At 39.4% G+C, this 20,165-nt stretch overlaps 1 protein-coding gene across 7 annotated transcripts in view; it reads left to right on the top strand.

The window, feature by feature from the left end:
• The window catches only part of LOC149317180 (centrosomal protein of 192 kDa-like), an 82,925-nt gene that overhangs the window by 45,045 nt on the left and 17,715 nt on the right, over nucleotides 1-20,165 (top strand). For all 7 annotated transcript variants that reach the window (XM_089516983.1, XM_089516979.1, XM_089516981.1 and 4 more), the window contains 12 exons: nucleotides 2,381-2,524; nucleotides 3,203-3,263; nucleotides 3,810-3,949; nucleotides 4,034-4,126; nucleotides 4,894-5,009; nucleotides 5,090-5,266; nucleotides 7,465-7,555; nucleotides 8,004-8,168; nucleotides 10,528-10,788; nucleotides 10,985-11,091; nucleotides 15,677-15,786; nucleotides 17,158-17,299. In XM_089516983.1, coding sequence (XP_089373109.1) covers nucleotides 2,381-2,524; nucleotides 3,203-3,263; nucleotides 3,810-3,949; nucleotides 4,034-4,126; nucleotides 4,894-5,009; nucleotides 5,090-5,266; nucleotides 7,465-7,555; nucleotides 8,004-8,168; nucleotides 10,528-10,788; nucleotides 10,985-11,091; nucleotides 15,677-15,786; nucleotides 17,158-17,299 — 1,607 coding nt within the window. The remainder of the gene's footprint in view (nucleotides 1-2,380; nucleotides 2,525-3,202; nucleotides 3,264-3,809; nucleotides 3,950-4,033; nucleotides 4,127-4,893; nucleotides 5,010-5,089; nucleotides 5,267-7,464; nucleotides 7,556-8,003; nucleotides 8,169-10,527; nucleotides 10,789-10,984; nucleotides 11,092-15,676; nucleotides 15,787-17,157; nucleotides 17,300-20,165) is intronic.

Genomic DNA, 20,165 nt, shown 5'->3' with positions numbered 1-20,165 from the left:
TTCCTGCATTCCCCTTTTGGAAGTGACCCACCATTAATCTATTCGCAGATTGACTGTTGGGAGAACAAACCATGAGCTGTCTTAAGCCCCAAGTATCAACTGAGCATTTTCCTTTTAGCTATAGCCTTCAGATGCATGTTAAGTCCTCCAGCTATCAAACCATGCCCTTCAATGGAGAATCGTTCCTTGAACAGGTCAGGTCTATGGAAGCTTCTTAGAGTGCAGAACAAAGCAGATTGTGTATCCAGGTCATCCTGGTGAAAGAAGCATAGGTAGCTATCTCCCCATTACCAAAAAGCACTATCACCATCAAAACCACTGGATGATTCTCTAAAGCTACTAATGGTCTGTCCTTGCCAAGCAAATCCATGCTTTTTCTGGCCTTCAACGGAACTTCAGAACCTTTTCTAGAAGGTTCTGTCTCTTGTTTCATCTTTCCTAAATGAAGTCAGCATCATTATTAACCTGAGTTTGATCTAGTATAGGATCTGTATATCAGATTATTGAGTTCTGAAGATTTTTTTATTACTCCTTTTCAATGTTCTTGCTACTGTGGGTCTTAACCCTGAAGTCTGCTTCCTGAAAACAAATCATACTTCACTAGGGTCTTCCCACAACCCAGACCTGCTAAAGATGTTTTATGAAATGCTCTCTTACAGGTGACCCAAGGGATTAACATTGCCCAAGAAATGTACTCTCTTCTTCTGAGGTTGTGCAGGACTTAAACATTCCTCTTGTGATCCTTCTTCAGCTCTTTTGTCTGGGTCCTTGGCTCCCAAGGAGAGTGACAGTCCCTTAAAAGACTGGAAGAAAAGAGACCATGGTCCAAAAAATGTAGAAGTAATCCATTTTGAAATCATTTTAACTGTCCTGGCTCAATGCTAGGGAATTCTGGGAACGGTAGTTTTGTGAGCCACTTAGCCTTCTGTGCTGGAGAGCTCTGATTGTCACAATAAGCTACAATTCCCAGGATTCCCTAGTAGTGAGCCAGGGCAGTTAAAGCAGTCTCAAACCGGATTATTTCCAAAGCATGTTTTGGACCCAGGTCTTACACTTCAAAAATCACAAGAGATCTCAGCACTCATCATAGCATCATCCTCAATGGTTTCCATGTTCACTAGGTCCTCCGAATAGAGGATTTATTAAATGTGTTTCATTTAGACAGACAAACCTTAAACAAAGAATTGCTTAAATTATGTGTTTTATGTGCTTTTAATTTTTTTAAATTAATATTTTAAAAGAATGTTTTAATTGGATTGCTTGATTAATGATGTTTTACCTTTTGGACCATCTACTGTTTTAACTATTTTGTTTTAATATATTGGTACATGACAAACTGCTCTAGTTTCCACTTTGAAAGAAAATTGGGATATTAAATCAATCAATTAATAAATTTAAATTATATTAAATTAAGTTATACAGATCCTCAGCATGAGATTCCATCTCTTTTTCTTGCAGATTAGTAGACACTACTGCTGTAATTCTCCCTTTAATTTTACAAGAAATTGTTGATTAGGCCAACAGGCCTCTCTCCCTTTCTTAAATCTTTCACTTGGTAGTAAATGTTGTATGACTCTTTTCTTATCTAACCACTAGGAAATCTAGAATCTTCCACAGCTCTAAAATCTTGCATAACTCTTTTTTTCCTGGAAGTTTGGTGGTAACACTGATATTCCCCCTTTTTGAAGAAGATAACAAGTTTTAAAGTTTCCTAATGACTAACATAAAGAGAAAATGGATTTTTTTTGTCAAAACAGAGATGTATGAAAATTTATTGTGGTCAAAAGACCAGCACAATTTTGCAGACAGCAGAACTGTATACAGTGATATGTAATAAAAGACAATACAGTGGTACCCCGGGATACGAATGCGCCGCCTTACGAAATTTCCGGGTTACGAAAAAAATCCTATTAAAAAAACTGTTCCGCGTTACGAAAGTTTTTTCGGGTTACGAAAAAACTTTTGGTGCTTTTCGGCGCTATTTCGCACCAAATCGCGGCTTTTCCCCATTAGCGCCTATGGCAATTCGGCTTGCGAAAGCCTTTCGGGTTACGAAAGCGGCAGCGGAACGAATTAATTTCGTAACCCGGGGGACCACTGTACTAGATAAAACACACAGTTAAAACAAGTTAAATACACATGCATGCATCTACATATATATTAAAATATCCAGTATAATATTTAAAAGAAAAAAAACCTCTCAATATTATTGTTCTAACTTTAATATTCATAATTATTTTCTTAGATCTCCCTGGATATTTCTGGATAATTTGGATAATAATATCATGATGCAAAAGGCTGTTATATTAACCCAGCAGAGGTTATTATCATAACATGTTGGGAACACCAATAATACTCTAATTCTGTATTTTTATTACAGAATGCTATAGCATGGCGCTGTTTCACATTTTCTAAGGAACCGGTTAATTCTTCTGATAAAACTGCAGCCCATACTTACAATATTTCCCAGTTATCAGCTCCTTCTGTGATATCCCATATAATGAATGCAAGCTGTGATGGGAAAGTAAGTATTGTGTACTAAAATGATACAGTTGAATTTATTAAAATAGCATATTGCTAAGACTCATCTAATAGCTTGCTCTCAGTAGAGCTCTTCAGCCACAAAAGCTCTGAGAGCATCTTACAGATTGTTAATTAGACAATTCCCTGCCCTCAGGTTTACAATCTAAAAGACATGACACAAAAGAAGAAGGGCATGGCAGTGGGGAAGGGAATCAAGTCCAGTGATTCTTCTCTCCCTCTGAGGCCAAGACAATAGCAGATGGATTGGAGGGAGGGCTGCGTTCTTACTCTTACTTCTTACTCTGGGCTAGGCCTGGTAGAGGTGGGCCTGCCCCTCTCTCCCTCTGAGGCCCTGGTGATGGCAGATGGACTGGAGGGAGTGCCTTCTTACTACAGTAGAGACTTGTACAGTTGTCCCTCTGGTTTTGCAGGGGATCTGTTTCGGACCCCAAAATAGCAGAGGTCGCGCCCCCCCCCCATGTTTATTCAAGGTCGCGGATCTCAGATCCGTGAGTTAGGAAGGGCAACTGTATATCCATGTGTCTTGATCTGTGTTCTTTCTGAGATTATATAGCCAACCAGTGTTTCGTATGCTGTCACATGTTCTGCTTGTATCACATAATTCTATAAAATACACTTTCTATAACAATGCTTCATTCTGTGATTTCCTTGTTTTCAGGATCCTGAAGTTCTAGTAGTTTGGGTCCGGTTCAATGCACCAAGCAAATTCATATCTTCAGGTAGAGATTTGTTTCTTCTGTAATTAATGTAAAAATTATTAAGAAATTAATTTACAGTGTTAGTCCAAAGGAACAAAACCCTGTCCAAAAATGATGCTGAGTTACACTTCCCAAGAAACCTTAGTTTCACAGCATGAGTATACTCCTGGACTCAGTTTTCAGTAGTGTCTGGGAGTACATTTACACAGTTAAAACAAGTGTCCCTGCTGTGCCCATTCCTGATGATGTCTGATTTGTCCAGCTGATAACAAACTTTGGTTACATCCCGTTTGGATTACTGTAAAGCAATTTTCATGGGGCTATCTTGGAAAGAGTTCAGAAAATTCAAAGGGTGCCAAGCCAATTTTCTAATTGGAGTCAGTTACAGGAAGAACAGAAATGACTTCTTGTGACAACTTCCGTGCCACCAATTTCTTTTTTAAAATTATCCTCTAATTTTATAACTGTTTTGAGTTGAGTTTTGTTTTAACATGTGTTTTTAGGTGTCTCGAGTCTCCCTATAATGGGAGAATAATGTGATATAAGCTGAAAACTTTTTCTCCCTAGATTCTTTGGGCCCAGCGGATGAGTACTTTGCAAGAATTGATGTGGAACTTGATTGTCCAGAGCCTGGTAATGTTCTAAAATGTATTCCTCTAATTGCAAGATCAGGAACCCCTCGGATATATGCTCCAAAGGGCCTGCAGGTATATTCTTATGAACCATACCCTGTAGTATAACTTATTTCTTTCTCTGTTCGATTTTTGTTACATGTGATCTGCTTTTTCTAGACTTTATATATGACTACAGAGATGGGATTATCAACAAGGCAGCAGTTGCCATTAAAGAATGCGGGGAATATTAAAGTTGACTTGAAGATAATGGTAAGCTGCTTTATCTATAGTTTTAACTTTTTTCTCATCACTGATCAGACCAATTTGCCTTCCTAAATGGTTACCTCAGTGAGAAGAGATTCTGTTCATTTTATACAAAGCCCTTGAGAAGCATTCAAAAGGGGTGCCTGTTTCCCATTGGTTGCCTGGAAGAGACAAGGTAATAGCAAACTATATTTAGATGGTTCCTTCCCTCAGTTGGGAGAATATCTTTCCCCTTACCTAAGATTCGGTTCTGCAAGCTCTTTTTTCTTAAACTTCTAATCCTGATTTCTACTCATACTTGGGATTTCATCTTTTAGAGTTTCTCTAGTAATTGCTTCAATAATATAATAATCTGTGTCATTTAATTTAATAGTGGAGTCCAGTTAAAACTGTCATTTTATAGTACTTGTTTGTAGCCTTTGGAATTTCTGGATTGTCTTCAAAGATAGTTCCATTAAAAGAAAATCAAAATCATCGAATTCAGCGGTCCCCAAACTATACTCTTTAAGGACTTCAGCTCCCATAATCCCAGACTATTGGCAAACATGGCTGAGGCATCTGAGAGCTGAAGTCCAAAGTCTCTTAAAGGACACAGTTTGGGGACCACTAATCTAAATTGAATAAAACTAGAGCATTAAAATCTGGGGCCAAATTCAGTTTCCCTATCAGTTTCTTATGTTTCAGCCAAAGCAGTTAGTAAAAGAAAGTGTTGGCCTCAGCTGTCACTTGAATATCAATTGATAAAACCTTGAAGTATTTTTTTTCTTTTCTAGACAATGCATCCAGATAGTTGCATTTCTGTTAAGCCTGAGAATCTGGTCCTTATACCTGAGGAAGAACAAGAAGTAACAGTTGAGTTTTCTCCAAAGGATTACAGAAATGCAGAAAGGTAACTTCACCTAATTGAATTAATCATAAACAGAGATTATTTTTATGGAAGTGCCTAAACTTACTATTTTGTTTCTATAGTGTTGTGAAAATATTGGTATTGCCATCTGGGCCAGAGTATAAAGTGACTGTGAAAGGTGAAGTGTCTATGCCAGAGAGAAAACCTTTGGTACAAACATGTCCCAGTACGGAGGTTCCCCCCATTCTTGCCAACAAGCAGCTTCTAACATGGGGAGGTGTTTATCTTGGAAGAACAGTGTAAGTGATAGTTCACCAATGTATGATTGTTATTGCTGTATCAACCTGAAAAAAATTATTCATTTGGATGATATGCCTTGTTGAAATATTGCAGTGCTTTGATTGAATAGTGTTGTACTGAAAATGATACCTCATGGACCTTCCTCTACTGTTTGTTTAAAATATTCTGAGTCCTTTGCATCAACTAGACTAGCTAGATTGTTGCACTACACTCTTAAAATGGGGCTAGGTCCCTTTAACTCCTCTGGCTGCCTCCTGTTGCAATCTGGGAATTGTAGTTTAGGAAGGGGCATTTAGAATATTCAACCAGAGAGTGCTTAAGCCTCACTGACCAAAAAAGCCCAGAATGCAACAGGAGGCAGTCAGAGCAGTTAAAGCGACGTAGCAGCGTTTTAAGAGTCGAGTGTGATAATCTACTTGTTCAGGTTTTGTTCAGACATTTCCTTACTTATCTATAATTCATAATTGTTCCTGCCCTTAAAAAAATTACAATAAAACTCAAAAGTGATAAGAAATAGCTCATAAGGAGCTGTTGGACTTTGGAATATGTTTTCCTTCTAGGGACATAGCATTTCAAATATGAAAAGAGTAATAAGAAGAGGGCAACAGATGGAGTGTGCTCTATGAATTTGACTTTTTCATGATACTCAACTTGAAGCAGACATACATTTATTTTCCAAAGCACAATGTGGTAGTTTCAGCAGATTTCTCTGCTTAGAAGCCAGAATCTGTTCTCAGGCAAGAGCCATAAAATTAGTAGCGTATTCTGACTATTGGCAATAACAGATAAGTCAGATTTAACTGGAGTACAGTGCATTTTCCAGTGACCAAAAAAGTCCCAGGAACATAAAATCATAGAATCACAGAACTGGAAGAGACCACAAGGGCCATCCAGTCCAAATCCCTGCCATGCAGGAACTCACAATCAAAGCACCCCCAACAGATGGCCACCACACTCTGAGGGAGTGTGTTCCACTGTTGAACATGAAAGGCTTTACGAGTTAATTTCACGAGACAGAGGTGACGCTCCCTGAAATCTGGTTAACAGAAGGAAGTTCACCTCAAGCAGAGGAGTAAAAGAACATGTTTTAAAATTCATTTTACAGCTTTATTATGATTTTAGCATACTTGATCTTGATGCAAATTTTAGGAAAAGAGATTCCACCTCAACATTAGGAGTAACTTCTGGACAGTAAGAACTGTTCGACAGTGGAACACAATTCCTTGGAGGATGGTGGAGTCTCCTCCTTTGGAGGTTTTTAAACAGAGGTCCTTCGATTGAGAGTTCCTGCATGGCAGAATAGGTTTGGACTGGGTGGCCCTTTTAGTCTCTTCCAACTCTATTATTCTAGGAAATGATCTTGTAATAGACAAGGTGTATACAATTGGTCCTCTGTATCCATAGATTTGGCATCCACGGATTCAGCCATACATGCCTTGAATTGTTTTGTTTTGTTTTGTTGACATTCCAAAAACAAACATTGATTTTGTCATTGTATTTAAGGGGCACCGTTTTACTAAATCATTGTATGTAATGGGACTTGAACATCCACAGATTTGGTTATCCACTGGGGGTGGGATGGGAGGGTCCTGGAACCAAAGCCTAGCAGATACAAGGGCCCACTATAGTTAAGTACATACTGTGAATAAATGACTGAAATATTAAACCTGTTTAGAATTTAAGTAGATTTTGCTATTAAAAGTGTTTTAAATTATAAAAAGATAAATGTTTTCTTTTGACATGATTGTCAAGTCATGTCCAACTGTAGGGGATGGTGCTCATCTCTGTTACTTAGCCAAGGGAGCCTGCGTTGTCAAAGATAACTGTGGTCAGCATGACTGCATGGAGCGCCATTACCTTCCCACTGAAGTGTTACCTTTGAACTGCTAAGTTGGCAGAAGCTGGTGACTGGTGATGGGAGGAGCTCAGTCAGTCATGTGTCGTTCGGGTCTTGAACTGCTGACTTTGTGATCATCTGAGTCAGCATCTTAATCGCTGAGCCATCACATATATATAAATTATAATTAGGGTTAAAAAGCCAGTTTAGAGCTGCAGTAATTGTTCATTCAAAATAAAATAATGATATTGTAGTTCTTCAGTACTTTTACACATATTCATAGAAACAGGCAATTGTCTTATTCCTGCCTCCTAACTGGAAGTAAATTAGTGCAAAATGTTAAACACTTACAATTTTTAGTCAACAGAAATTGATTTTGAGAAATGACTCTTCATCTACTACTCAGCAGTTACGGTTGCTGATAAGGGGTCAAGATCAAGACTGTTTTCAAGTGAGTAATGCAATGTATTTCGAATGGGCACCTCAAACTGTTACATAGATATGGGCAGTGTTTGAGATAGGCTTCACCACACTGGCTAATGTACACATGTATCTGAAAATAAGTTATTGAACTCCAAGATTTCATTTGCACCTTAATATGCTTTAGATTTTCACTTTAATTCTGACTTTAGCACAGCAGACACAAATTAAATTTTAAACTAGGATTCAGTATACCAGTGTATTTGAATTGCAGATGTATTGGAGCCTCCCTGACTTTATAAGCTAAATTGAGTAAGATTTTAGTCCTGTGATTTGCCTTGTTGTGTCTTCTTTTAATTAGTTGGTGAACCTTTTCATGTCTGCAACTCAGGAAAAGAGTGAAGATAGTTTGAACAATTCGTTAAAGATTTAACTCACCAAATTAACTTATTTTAGGTTTTCTTCTTATATATTCATAGTTGAAGCTTGGAGAACGTGTCTACAATAACTGTGAAATCAAGATACGCCCAAAACATGATTATAGTGTCTGTCTTACATTTACACCATCTCAACTAGCTTGCATGTTTGCAAAGCTTGAAATGAAACAGCTTGGCCTTCCATTTCAGCCAGGAATCAAATTTACTGTAAGTTGTCCCTTTAGATTTATTCTATATGCAATTTAGTAGAATATTTTTTCTGAAATTTCGTTATTTCATATTCTGGCTTTTGTCCTAGGGTGGGAATCCTTTTTTTAGGTTGAAGGAGAAATTCAAAGACATTATTGATGTCTCCATTCCATTAGTGTGTAGGGCCCAAAAATGTGTGGCACCTCAAATACTTGTATATTTCAGCTTAAAGTTCTTACTGTAAGTAGGCATTACATGAGATATCTCAGTCTTTAAAAGTGGAAAGAAAAAGCTGTACAAAACTGGGAAATCACAAACAGTGGTGTCTTGTGAAAAGAAGCTTGAGTCTCTGGGTCTCTGACCCAGAAAGTAAGATACAACTGCAACACTGAGGTTAGCCTGTAACCTTGGATATTTTGAAATATGCTCACACTTTCTACATCTGAGACAGGTTAAACAAAATGAAAGATATGGACACTGCAACATTGTTTGATTTATTTTTGAGTTCAGGTACCTTTAAGAATAACTGGTTTTTACTTTAGCATGAGCTTTCATGGATATAAACCCACCTCAGATGCAATATAGAGCCTCAAGATATAAAGATAAAAAGCATTACATAATTGTAGGAGTAGGATGGAATATAATTATAAGCAGCCCTGGTGACACAAAGGAGACCTGTTTAAATGCTGGTACTGCAGCCCCAACATTGTAAGTTCGATCCTAGAGGAGGGCTGCAAGGTCCACTTAGCCTTCCATCCTCTCGTAGTTCAGTAAAATGAATACCCAGCTTGTTGGGGGTAATTGGCTTACACATTGTAAATCGCTAGGGAGTGCTAGTTCATTGACAAGCAGGATACTTGCTATTACTACTGCTATTGGTATTGCTATATAATAGAATAAGGTCATGATTTGCATTTTTCTGGATTGTATTACATTCCATCCCATTTCCATGTAAACAAGCTTTCTATCTTGAGGCTAGATACCATTCTGTACTGCATCTGAAGAAGTACTCATGCTAGTATAAAAACCAGTTAGTTTTAAAGTTGCTGCTATATTCCTTTCCCCTCTCTTCTTTCTTTTTGTGTTTCTGTCTTGTAATTCTGCTAGTAATCCATTGTTTAATTCTGAAATGTCTGAAACTAGTGTGTATCTTTGAAATAGTAGAACTAATGTCCCTAGTTTGGTCTCCAACCTCTGCCCTTTAAGGGATTTTGGACTTCAGCTCCCAGAAGTCTCAGCTATGTTGGCCAATAGTTTGGGATTCTGGAAGCTGAAGTCCAAAACCCCTTAAAGAGCACAGATTGGGGACCACTGGTCTAGTGGCTTTGGGTTACATTTTTTGTGGATTTTGCCCAGGTTCAGCTTTAAGCCCAGTGCATCACCTAAAATTGTCCAGACCTTCAGTAACTTTGCTGTTTTTTTAGCTAGATAAGTTTTAAATATGCAACTATTCAGGTGATAACATATTGAAATTTGATGTTAGCAAACAGAATGGATACTTTGCAAGAAGAAACTACTTTTAAAATCAGATTTTAGTTCATCTTCTAGCCAAAATAACTGAAGTCTACATTCTTGAACCTTACAACAAAGTTTTTGTTTTGTTTTATTTTTACTAAAACGGTTCCCTAGGGGTCTTAGTTGGCTGATCTTGATCTCTTCTGGTCTATTTCTGCACTGGGAGAGACCAGGAAGTAGAGCAGAAGTTTACCTTTTGCTTTTAAAAAGGCAGGAGGAGCTCGTTGGACAAAAAAACATGGCAAGATTGCTTCCTCATTCTCTAAGGCATGTGGAGGAAATTTTTAGAGGGAAGCTTAATTTCTGTTTTGAAAAAAAAGTGAATGGAGGCTAGAGGCCTTTGAACATCTCAAAAATGGCCACACTTACAACACACACTGTAGTTTACCCATTCTTGCACCTTTTAAACAAAATTGGAAAGAGTGCATGTGGGCACTATTGCACCAGCTTTTTTGGCTTCCTTGGCTCATAAATGGCATGGCAGGAAGCTACCTTCTGTGGTCAGCCAGTGTGTCCTCCATCCCTTAATAGTATCCCATCCCATTTTAAAGGGCTGCATTAGCTGGATTTGGTTGCTGATTTTAGCAAAGAGGCTGATTTATTTAGTCTTTCAGATAATCTGGTTTTACATAGTTTAGTTATGCTGGTTTAACATGTCTGAAAAATGGAGATCCACCCTTAAATGACACCTTACAATTAAATTTGAGTTGAATTAACAGGGAATATTGGGCGTTAGTGATATTTTTTAGGAAACATATTTAATACAGGTTCCTTTGCATTTCCTTTATATTCGTGGAAACAGTAAATTTGTGAACCAGGTTCTTGTAAGTCCTGTGATTCTAAATATGAGTTTTGCTTTCAGATACCATTGTACGGATATGGAGGAAAAAACAACGTGAAAGTAGAAGATGTTAAAAAACGCTGCAACAGATATATAGTGGAGCTGTATGAACTGTCACCTAGTAAAACACGCCAAGCTTCTTTCACTATACGAAATACAGGGCATCGTGCTGCCTATGTGAAAGGACTGTGTTTTAAGGACTTCGGTGAAAGAAATGCTATGGAGCCAAATGTGATGAACATTTTTCCAGACAAGTTTGTCCTGAAAGAAGGATTGCAGCAGGTAAACATAAAAAAATGTGATACACTTGCTCCTAAATTGGTGTGAAAAAGAGTTACACATGATCTATAAAATACATAAACGTATCAATTTTTTTTCAAAATCTGTGGTACATTTTTGCCCTGTATTGACATAAAATTCAAAGACAGTGGCACTATCTCGAGTACAAACTAAACACATATATACCTGTTTCCCTTAGAAAGTTACAGTAATATATAATTCCACTGAAGAATCTAACAAATCATCCATGTTGGCTACAATTTGTGTTTTCTATGGGGATGAAATTTCAAGACAGCAGTATCGCAGGTAACACTAAATTGTATCAGTCATGTTCATTGCCATCCTTTTCCCTTAAGAATAATGAGATTATGCAGGGTGTTGAGAAAATGGATTGAGAGAAACCACTTTCTTAGTACAGTACTAGAATGGGCACCATCCAATAAAGTTGAATGGTAGGAGAATTGGGGCATATGAAAGGGAGGGTTATGATGAGGTTCACTATAAAATTGTTATTTCCATCAGTTGCTACTTTTACAGTGGGACCTTGTTATCTGCTGGTATTTGGTTCCAGGATCTCCTATGGATAACAAAATCTATGGATGTTCAAGTCCCATTAAATATAATAGCAGAACAAAATTTTGCCACTTAAATAAAATGGAAAATTAAGGTTTGCTATTTGGAATTTATACGTTTCTAAATATTTTCAAACTGTGGATGCTTGAACCTGTAGATAAAAAATTCGTGGATGAGGAGGGCCAACTGTACAAAGAGGTTAGACCCATTCAGGAAGGAGAAAGCCATCACTTACTACTTGCTCTTAGGGAACTTTCAGAATAACAAGTGGAAGCTCTTGTACTCAGTCCTGCTTGTGAGTTTTTTTAGTTTATTAGGAGTATGAGTGGCCCTTGTGCAGCAACAAAATGCTGCCTTTGATTAGATCAAGTACAGTTCTTCTGTTCTTATAGAAGACTCAAGCTTGTATACATACAGTAGTTTATTTGTCTAGTGTTAGGAGAAAGGACCCCCAGTTTGGAGTTGGTTGTTTCCAGGAAGCTCTGGGCCCTGATATTCATTCTGAAAATTAAACATTGTTTCTGTAGTTCTTCTAATACCTAGTTGAAGTGGTATGTTTAGTTCTTCTTTGTGGTCTCTGACTCACACCAATGGGATTTCTGCACCTGCACAATGCAATTTTCGGGGCTTCTAAAGCTGTAGAGATGGTGATTTGGTGGTAGCACCACCCCTTTCTCCAAGTTGTGTAGGTTACCTTGCCTTCTCAGTTCTTTTCTGTCTGCCACTGCAGTAGCAACAATTTGAGCTTCTCTGGCAAACATCTCTTCTTCATCGTGGTCTCTGAATCACACACATGTGTTTTTCTGTGCCTGCGCAGAGACATTTAGAACCTTCTAGAATCACTAGGGAAGCATTTTTGGTGGTCTGTTTTTCTGACTATGCCTCAGATATTCTTTGTGTTTTGGCTGCTTTCCTTGGTTATCAACTCAGACCTCCCATTTATGGCATTGTCATCCTTTAAACCCTTCGCCACCTCAGGACAACCAACCAGGCATCTCACCTTCACCATCTATCTCTTCAGTCAATCCTTACTGACCAGACACTGGAGAGAGAAGTGATGGATTCTCTAGAAGAAAATCCCTCGATACCACAAGTAAAAGCTGGTACTGATCAAATACCATCCCTTACCATTTCCATATTGTGGTCAACAAGTCAACAAAGAGAACCACCTCGGCAAGCCCACAAATGCCATCAGAACTGTACTGCCGCCCTGGATTCGATATCTCAAACTCCTTGACACCATAGACACAACAGCCCTTGCTCTTTACGCTCAGCTATCAATGTCTACTACAGACAATCTGTTCCCCACACTGATAGAAGTAGAAAAGAACACTACCATCAGGACAGATACTACAATAGGTGCTGTCCTTCCAAACTAAGGTGTCATTAAGATAATGGGTGTAACTCTCCCTTTCTGGAACACTGTGCCCTCAGAGCGCACAATTATGGATACCTCTACCCCATAGACAGAGACACAATCCCCTGAAAGAGATTGCAACTCTTCATCTCCGCCCCATCCTCACAGGGGCCGACCGCACCGTCTCTGACTCACAATCATGGCCACCATCCCATGATTAGAGTCTCATGACTTCAATGATCAGGATCAGCATCAACACTAGACAACCTCTCTACATCAGATAATGATCGTGCCTCCACTGTTTTTGATGCTGAATATCTAGAAATCTCACTAGAATCTCACCTGGGACAGCCTGGCCTGCCTTCCCCACCAAATGATGTATGAGCTTTTGTGGATCAAATACTCTGCATGGCAAAATACCTCAACCTCATAGCCCAGGTTTCAGATTTAGGACCAGATTTACCAAAGATTTCAATATGAATCTCTGTCTCTACCTTCTCTTTCTCCCCTTTGGTATCTTCTTCCAATGGCACGCAAATCATCGATTACCCCTTCTCTGATTCCCTCTACCTCAAAGAACATAGAATCCCTCTATTGCCAGGTAGATTCTCGTTGCAAGTGACTCACATAGCACCTAAAACCTATAATTGTAGATGTTGCATAGTCCACCTCTTCCCAGCATCTGCATTTTATCCTCTCAGATAAGGAGGGCAAAAAACTGGATGTGATGGGCTGTAAGCTCTTCTCAGCCTGTTCCCTAATGTTCTGCATAACCAGTTACAGTGCCTACATGGGAACGTACCAGCAGTTTCTCTGGGACAAACTTTGACCATTTCTAGATCAGCTTCTGGAAAAGGAGCACAGGGTGACCACAGCCATCCACACCCGTATGTTGTTGACTCAACAGATGACCTCAGCTCGCCACCTAACAGACTGTCGAGGCAAAGCCATAGCAGGAGTGATAGCTGTACGCTGCCGTGTTTAGCTGCACTTCTCAGGCCTATCACCCCAGGCTTGAAACACCTGCCTTTTGAAGAGCTGGGCCTCATTCATTCAATCACAGATGAACGCCTGGAGCATACCCATAAGATGATATCTATGGCCCAAAGGTTTGGCCTCCAACAGCCTGACTTCTGCTTCAAACTGAGATACCAAGAGTTTTCCTCTGGCTGTAGATAGGTACCCAGCCCATTCTAACTCCAGAACCCAAACAATCCCTCCAATAAACTCAGCATTGCATGCTGTACCTCCAGGGAAAATTCAAGCTGCCCTAGTACAAGAAAATGTTTCGGGACCCTTGGAAACATCAGGTATGATTCCTTTCAGAATGATCTCACCCTTGTTGAAGCCACTCCCCTTTCATTGGACTTCCGTGCTACATAAGACTCAAAGCCTTTTCATCTGCTATTCACCTCACTGGCAAGGTCTCCTGATGGCACCTCAAGACTTCTCCAAGTGAGTGTCACAGATGATTAGCCTGACCTATAAGATGGCAGACAAATGGTCCCCACCTCAGATCAGAAGTCACTCTACTAGGGGGAACATCAACTTCGACTGCTTTCTAGGGTGTCACTCCATGATCCTAGTCACACACACACACACCCCTCCCTTTTCCCACTACAGGCTGAATAATTGCTCTCAGAGAGAGGCGGCCTTTAGCAGAGCTGTCTTTTTCACATCAGTGGCATCACAGTCACACTTCTTTGTAGCTTGTAGTTTGCCAGTCTTCATTTGTGTGAGTTACAGAGACCACAAAGAACAGGTTGCTTACCTGTAACTATGGTTCTTTGAGTGGTCATCTGTGACCTCAAACAACCCAACCGTCTTCCCCGCTAATGTTCCATTGACACTCTTTCCTAGATTATATATCCTAGATGAGAGGTAAGGCTAGGAGGAGCATAGTGAGATATATACCTCAGAGGAAGGCGGCAGGGCTTTAGAAGCTCTGAAAATTGTACTGCACAGCTGCAGAGATCCCATTTGTGTGCGGTCACAGATGACCACTCAAAGAACCAGTTATAGGTGAGCAACCTCTTCTGTGACATACTATAACAGTGATGTGACTATTATTTTATATGAGTAAATTATTCTGATGCATAGTCTACAGCATGATTTCTCAGTCAGAGTTCCCTGGAACCTTAGGTTCTGCAAAAGTTTGCTAGAGGTTCAGCAAGAGATCATGACTGGAGGAAAAATAAACATTTTTGAGCTGTAGGTCTAATAATTTTTATGCAGATATTTCCTGAGACCTGAAGATTATTTCAAGGGTTTCTCAAGGGTAAAAAGTTTAAGTAAGGCTGATTTACAGCGATATCGAAGGTATCTACAACTGGTTCTGTCCTAGACTTCTTTCAGAGCTGCCTCAGCTTGGTTAAACCCACAAGGTCTGATTTAAAAATAGAAAATCTGGAGTTTGCACAGTCTTGGGCTATAAAAAAGTTACATTCTCAGTAGTGCTGAAGGATGAATCATGATTAGCAAGTCACATAGTGGTCACATGCTCCTCCCCCTTCCTGAATTCTCCAGCATGTGCAGAGGATTCAGGAGTAGTTGGTGTTATCAGAGAGACTTTCAAGTAAGATTCTTCCTGCTTAATTTTTTTGTAGAAGGTGCACAGGTATTTCACCTGCGTGCTGGACATCTGAGCCAGACACCTATTGGTAGGAATCTTAAGAAAGCTGTAGGGATAACATTTATGAGTGGAAAATGGAGGAATTATTTTCTCTCTTGGTTGTATCAAGTGATGTTAGATGGAAGCTTGATAAATAGATAGCATTACAGTTGCATAATGGGGAATGATCTACTTAGCTGTACCTTGTAAGCACACTCAGATACCATATATAAATGCTTTTAAGTAGCTGGATTCACTAGAACAAGTGTTTACTGAATATCTGAGCATCTTTATGGACTTTTTCATGAGATTAATGGAAACCTAAAATCTTCTTAAAATTGTCTGCTCAGAGTCATACAGCATAATGCAGCACAAGTGCAAAAAATACTTCCTGCTAATAATCCTGTGATAAATGTGAAGTTTGATGAGGAATTCCCTGGGGAAGAGCTGGTGACAGAAGGTAAGCGTACTTAACTGAGCTAGGTTTTTTTCCCCAATTTGTATCTAAATTGTGTAAGCTTGAGATACACCACTTCATGTTCCTATAATGTTTTCTAAGCACTTTGTTTACCATTTATAAGATCCAGGAAGCTGTTTGTAACAATAGTTACAGATCATCTTGCTACTGTTCTTGCTACTGCTGCTACTATGGTTTCTGCCCTTTCTACAGCTCGTCTCTCCTCCTCTTTACATAGTATGATTCCACACATGCTAACTAGAATTCTCATTCAGTTGCATTTGAACTGTCAGACAGTTGAATTTGATCTACCTTTCAGTTAGATTTTTAAATAATTTCTCTGAAGGCTTCAATAGTCATATAACTCGGCTAAAGTTAACAGTAGATAGTCATGTGTACAAACTGTTCCATAGATTAAATTTTGTAAAATCATTAGTGAGCTTTTGAAAAATTTTGGTATTATGGCTACTTCACCACTTCAATTCACATAGCTAATTTTTATCCTAAGCATACATACTGGGAAGTAAATTCTATTTGAAACCACTGAGTAGGTAATTTTTGATGAAATCCATCATTCCTTTAGCCTATAGAGAACTAAAACATAGTTCTAATTATCATGGTTGGGGTTAATTGTAGTATTTCTTTCCCTCATAGATTCAAATAGTTTTCCACAGTATTGTCAAGAGAGCATGATAACAGGCATTAAACTGCTTAAAACTAAAAGTAATTCTCTATACTTGCTTGATGTGTTAAGATAATAAGTTTTAACATGCATTGTAAACTTCTGATGAAATAATGCAAATTAACCCTTCTAATAATAATAATAAAGTTTATTTATATTTCCCACTTCTCCCAATGACTGAGGCGGGATTACATCAGTAAAATGATACAATAATACAAAATACGATCAATAAAACACTAATACTGAATTAACCCACATTTCTATTAGTTCTCTAAAATAAGACTTGAATGTATAAAGAGATACCAAGTGCATGTGGAGCAGTGATGAGGTTATAGTTGCCAGTACTCATATTCAGTTCAGTGGGATATATGGAAGAATAATGTTGTTCTGGAAGCAGGCTAAGGTTGCATCCCTAAACCATCACCACCCCATGTTTGGCCTGAAAATGGCCAGTCATGCTCCCCAAAAGTCTCTGGGGAATATGAATAAACATTTGGTTGTACCATAGATCTGTTGTAGGCCTTGGAGAGATTGAGAATACATTCTAGATTGGTGCAGTGAAAACCTACTAAATTAGAAGAAATAATAATCCATCTGTTTGCTGACCAGTGGCAGACTAATGCACAGTATTTCAGTCTGAAACAGTGCTGTTGACTTGATTAATTTCTTTTAATTTAAATGTCTTCCCCTAGTATATGATCTTCCACAACATTCAAATGATCTTCAGTGTTTTTTCACAAATATGCGAAGGATTACTCTTTCTGTTGTTAATGCCTTCACAAGTAAGGCTCATGATCTAAAGCCATCTTCAGTACATCATGTGGGATTGGAAAGGTAATGGCTTATTTGCCCTTCGTATTGTTGTTACACTGTCAAGAAGTTCTTTTGTCCTGGTAATGTTAAAGATTTCAGTTTGTGGTTAAATAAAAATTATAAATCTGAATCTAGGTTATAAGAGCCAAGTTTGTAGCTAAAACTAAGCTACATTTCCCAGTAGATAAGACCCCCACATCCTGTAGTTAGTTTGGGTTATGTTCCTCCCACTCACTCCAGATAGGCAAGAAGTAAATAGAGAGACCTTCTAGTGACCACATGTGTGGAGCTAACCCTAGAAGGCCAGTCTTGTCCTGCCTATCACTCCAGTAGGATGTGTTTGCTGTTGCCCTGCAACTTCTCCACTACAGTGACAAACAGCTTTACAGCACATGGGAGCCGTGGGAACAGATGGTGAGGGGTATCCCCTCCATGTCTCTGTTTTTCCACATCACCTCCTCCATCAGGGCCAGGGATCAGTGAGGAAACTGGCCAGAAGTTATGGAAACTTCCCTTCTCAACATCTCTGCCCTGCCCATTTAGGGCCAGGGTTCAGAGGACAGACCAGCCAAAAGCTGTATGAGGCAGCATAACACAATTGGGAGTGTAGGGAACTCTCTCCCCATCCTTAGAAGTGTCCATCCCCCCATTTTTGGGGGGAGGGAATGCAGGAGGATTTATATCCATGTTACGCTGCCTCATACAGTGGCACTCTTAAGGAGAACAATTGGGGCTCTTGGCCTCTCCTTCCCATCAGAGATGATCCTTTCTCAGAATCCAGACATACCTCAGATAAATGGAGAGCCATGTTCCACAGCAGCCCCCTCTGCCCTTCCCAGCTACCTTATGCAAGTGGGAAGGGAGTTGAAGACCAAGCTAGCTTCTATAATGCAGCCAGGCTACTATAAAGCCTGCCTGAGATTGAAAGGGCTAAGCTTCTGAACCCCAGCTTGAAGTTGAGGCTGTTTCAAGCATAAATAAAACAAAATGCCCTGTGAATATCAGGGCTACACTACAGGTCATATACAGCTATCTACCATGATTACGAATGGTCTTCAGTCACTGCTAACCCAGGAGCAGTTTCCTCACTGCCTGGAAGAAACTTCTGCCCAGGCAGCCTCCCTTAATAGGGCAAATAAATGAGGGGAGAGCCCCCACAACAACAGGGCTGGGGGCTCAGATTTACAAAAGATACTGGTTAACTTTTTCTGGTCTTTATTTTATTACTGTTAACCCATGATATTTGATTCTCCACTATATTTTTTTCTCCTCAGGATTGTCTCATTGCTCATCTCCCTCTCTTTTTTACCAGGACAGAGATGCCTGGAAACTAATTAAACAGGGGAGAGGGCTAGCCATAAAAGCCACATGACTTTTCTTCCCTCCTCATGGGCCTCCATCCCTGCCTGCATTAGGGCCATAGCCTTTTTGCCTTAGCTGGGATAGCCTAAGACACAAGATGAGCACCTGGTATTATCCTCCCTTGTGCAAATGGGTGTCAGCCTTAGCACTTCTCAATAAGACCATAACCTTTAACAATACAGATTTGTTTAAAGTCTAATAAATAGGGAGACTCAGACAAAGAGAAAAATACTTCCCTCCTCTGGACACTCAGTGGATCTTTAAGAAAATTATCACAAATGGGGTGATATATATATTGGATTAATGTGACCAGCCAAGCTCCACTTTATGGTCAAAGGTCTAAGGCAAGAAACCAAAAAAAGATAGTTACTACTATAACAGGTTCTCACGAATACAGGGGGTTAACAAAAATTCTTACTCTAAAATAAACAGACAAACAGCCTCTTTTTCATCCCAGGAGAAAGCCCCCCCCCCCCACATGAGTGTTTTAAAACAATAAGATCAGGTTGTGAAGGCTCGAAAAACCCACAAAAAAATGAAGATCAGGTTTTTCTGTTAAGGGTTTTTTTTTAAATCCCATGCAGACATCCTGTAGAACCCTGAGGGGATCTGCCAGGAAAAAAAAAGAACACAATTACCTCTTACCTAGTCTAAATAGTTGCATTTTAAATAAGAATGCCTGCTGATGGGCTTGCCATTCAACTGGCTTGGTAGACCTATTGTGACAAGGCCATGAAGGTTCATGCTGCCAGTCTCTTTCTTTTAGTTGATCTCAAGGTGCTACAAGATTCCTTTGCATACTATTGTTATAAGGTTAGCCACTGTGTGGGTGAATATCTTATCCCTGACTGGGTTTTCATGGCAAGGTCTGGTCCAGACAACACCATTGCCCACTGCCTTCTTCTGAGGCTGGAAAAATGGACTTCCCAGTGCCTATGCCATATTTTCTGCTACCACTCATGTTGAGATCTAATATATCATATAGCTCTATACAGGGACTTACAGCCAGCCATCTGTATACCCACACCGTGTGTGTGTGTGTGTGTGTGTGTGTATTCCAAAAAACCCAAACTCTGATTTTACTATTTTATATAAGGGACTCCATTTTACTATGCCATTATATTTTATGGGACTTGAGTTTCCATGGATTTGATATCCATGTAAAGTCCTGAAACCAAACTCCAGTGGATACCGAGGGCCCACGGTACTATTTAAAATTTAAGTTTGTTTTCCTTTGACAGATCTTTTTGTGGAGAAATTTCTCCCCTCAAAATTAGATACCAAAAGGTTATCCTTGCCAAGTCCTCTGTTACCATTTCATGACTCCATAATCAGCAGTTCATTCAGCCGGGAGACCCCTCAGCCTTCCTATAGGTTGATGATAATTTGCTACATGGAGTTGGGCGATTTTTTAAGTCTCTAGACAAGTTTTTCCTCAGATGAAATCAGACTTAATTATAACAACAGGCCCTATTAACACAGAGTGCATCCACACTTCTGCATGGACTTAACAGTGTATGTGAGG

This window comes from Sceloporus occidentalis, unplaced genomic scaffold (genome assembly GCF_023333645.1).
Source record: "Sceloporus occidentalis isolate IW3139 unplaced genomic scaffold, rSceOcc1.0.p SCAF_3, whole genome shotgun sequence".
Taxonomy (NCBI): domain Eukaryota; kingdom Metazoa; phylum Chordata; class Lepidosauria; order Squamata; family Phrynosomatidae; genus Sceloporus; species Sceloporus occidentalis.
This window is presented reverse-complemented; position numbering and strand designations above follow the sequence as displayed.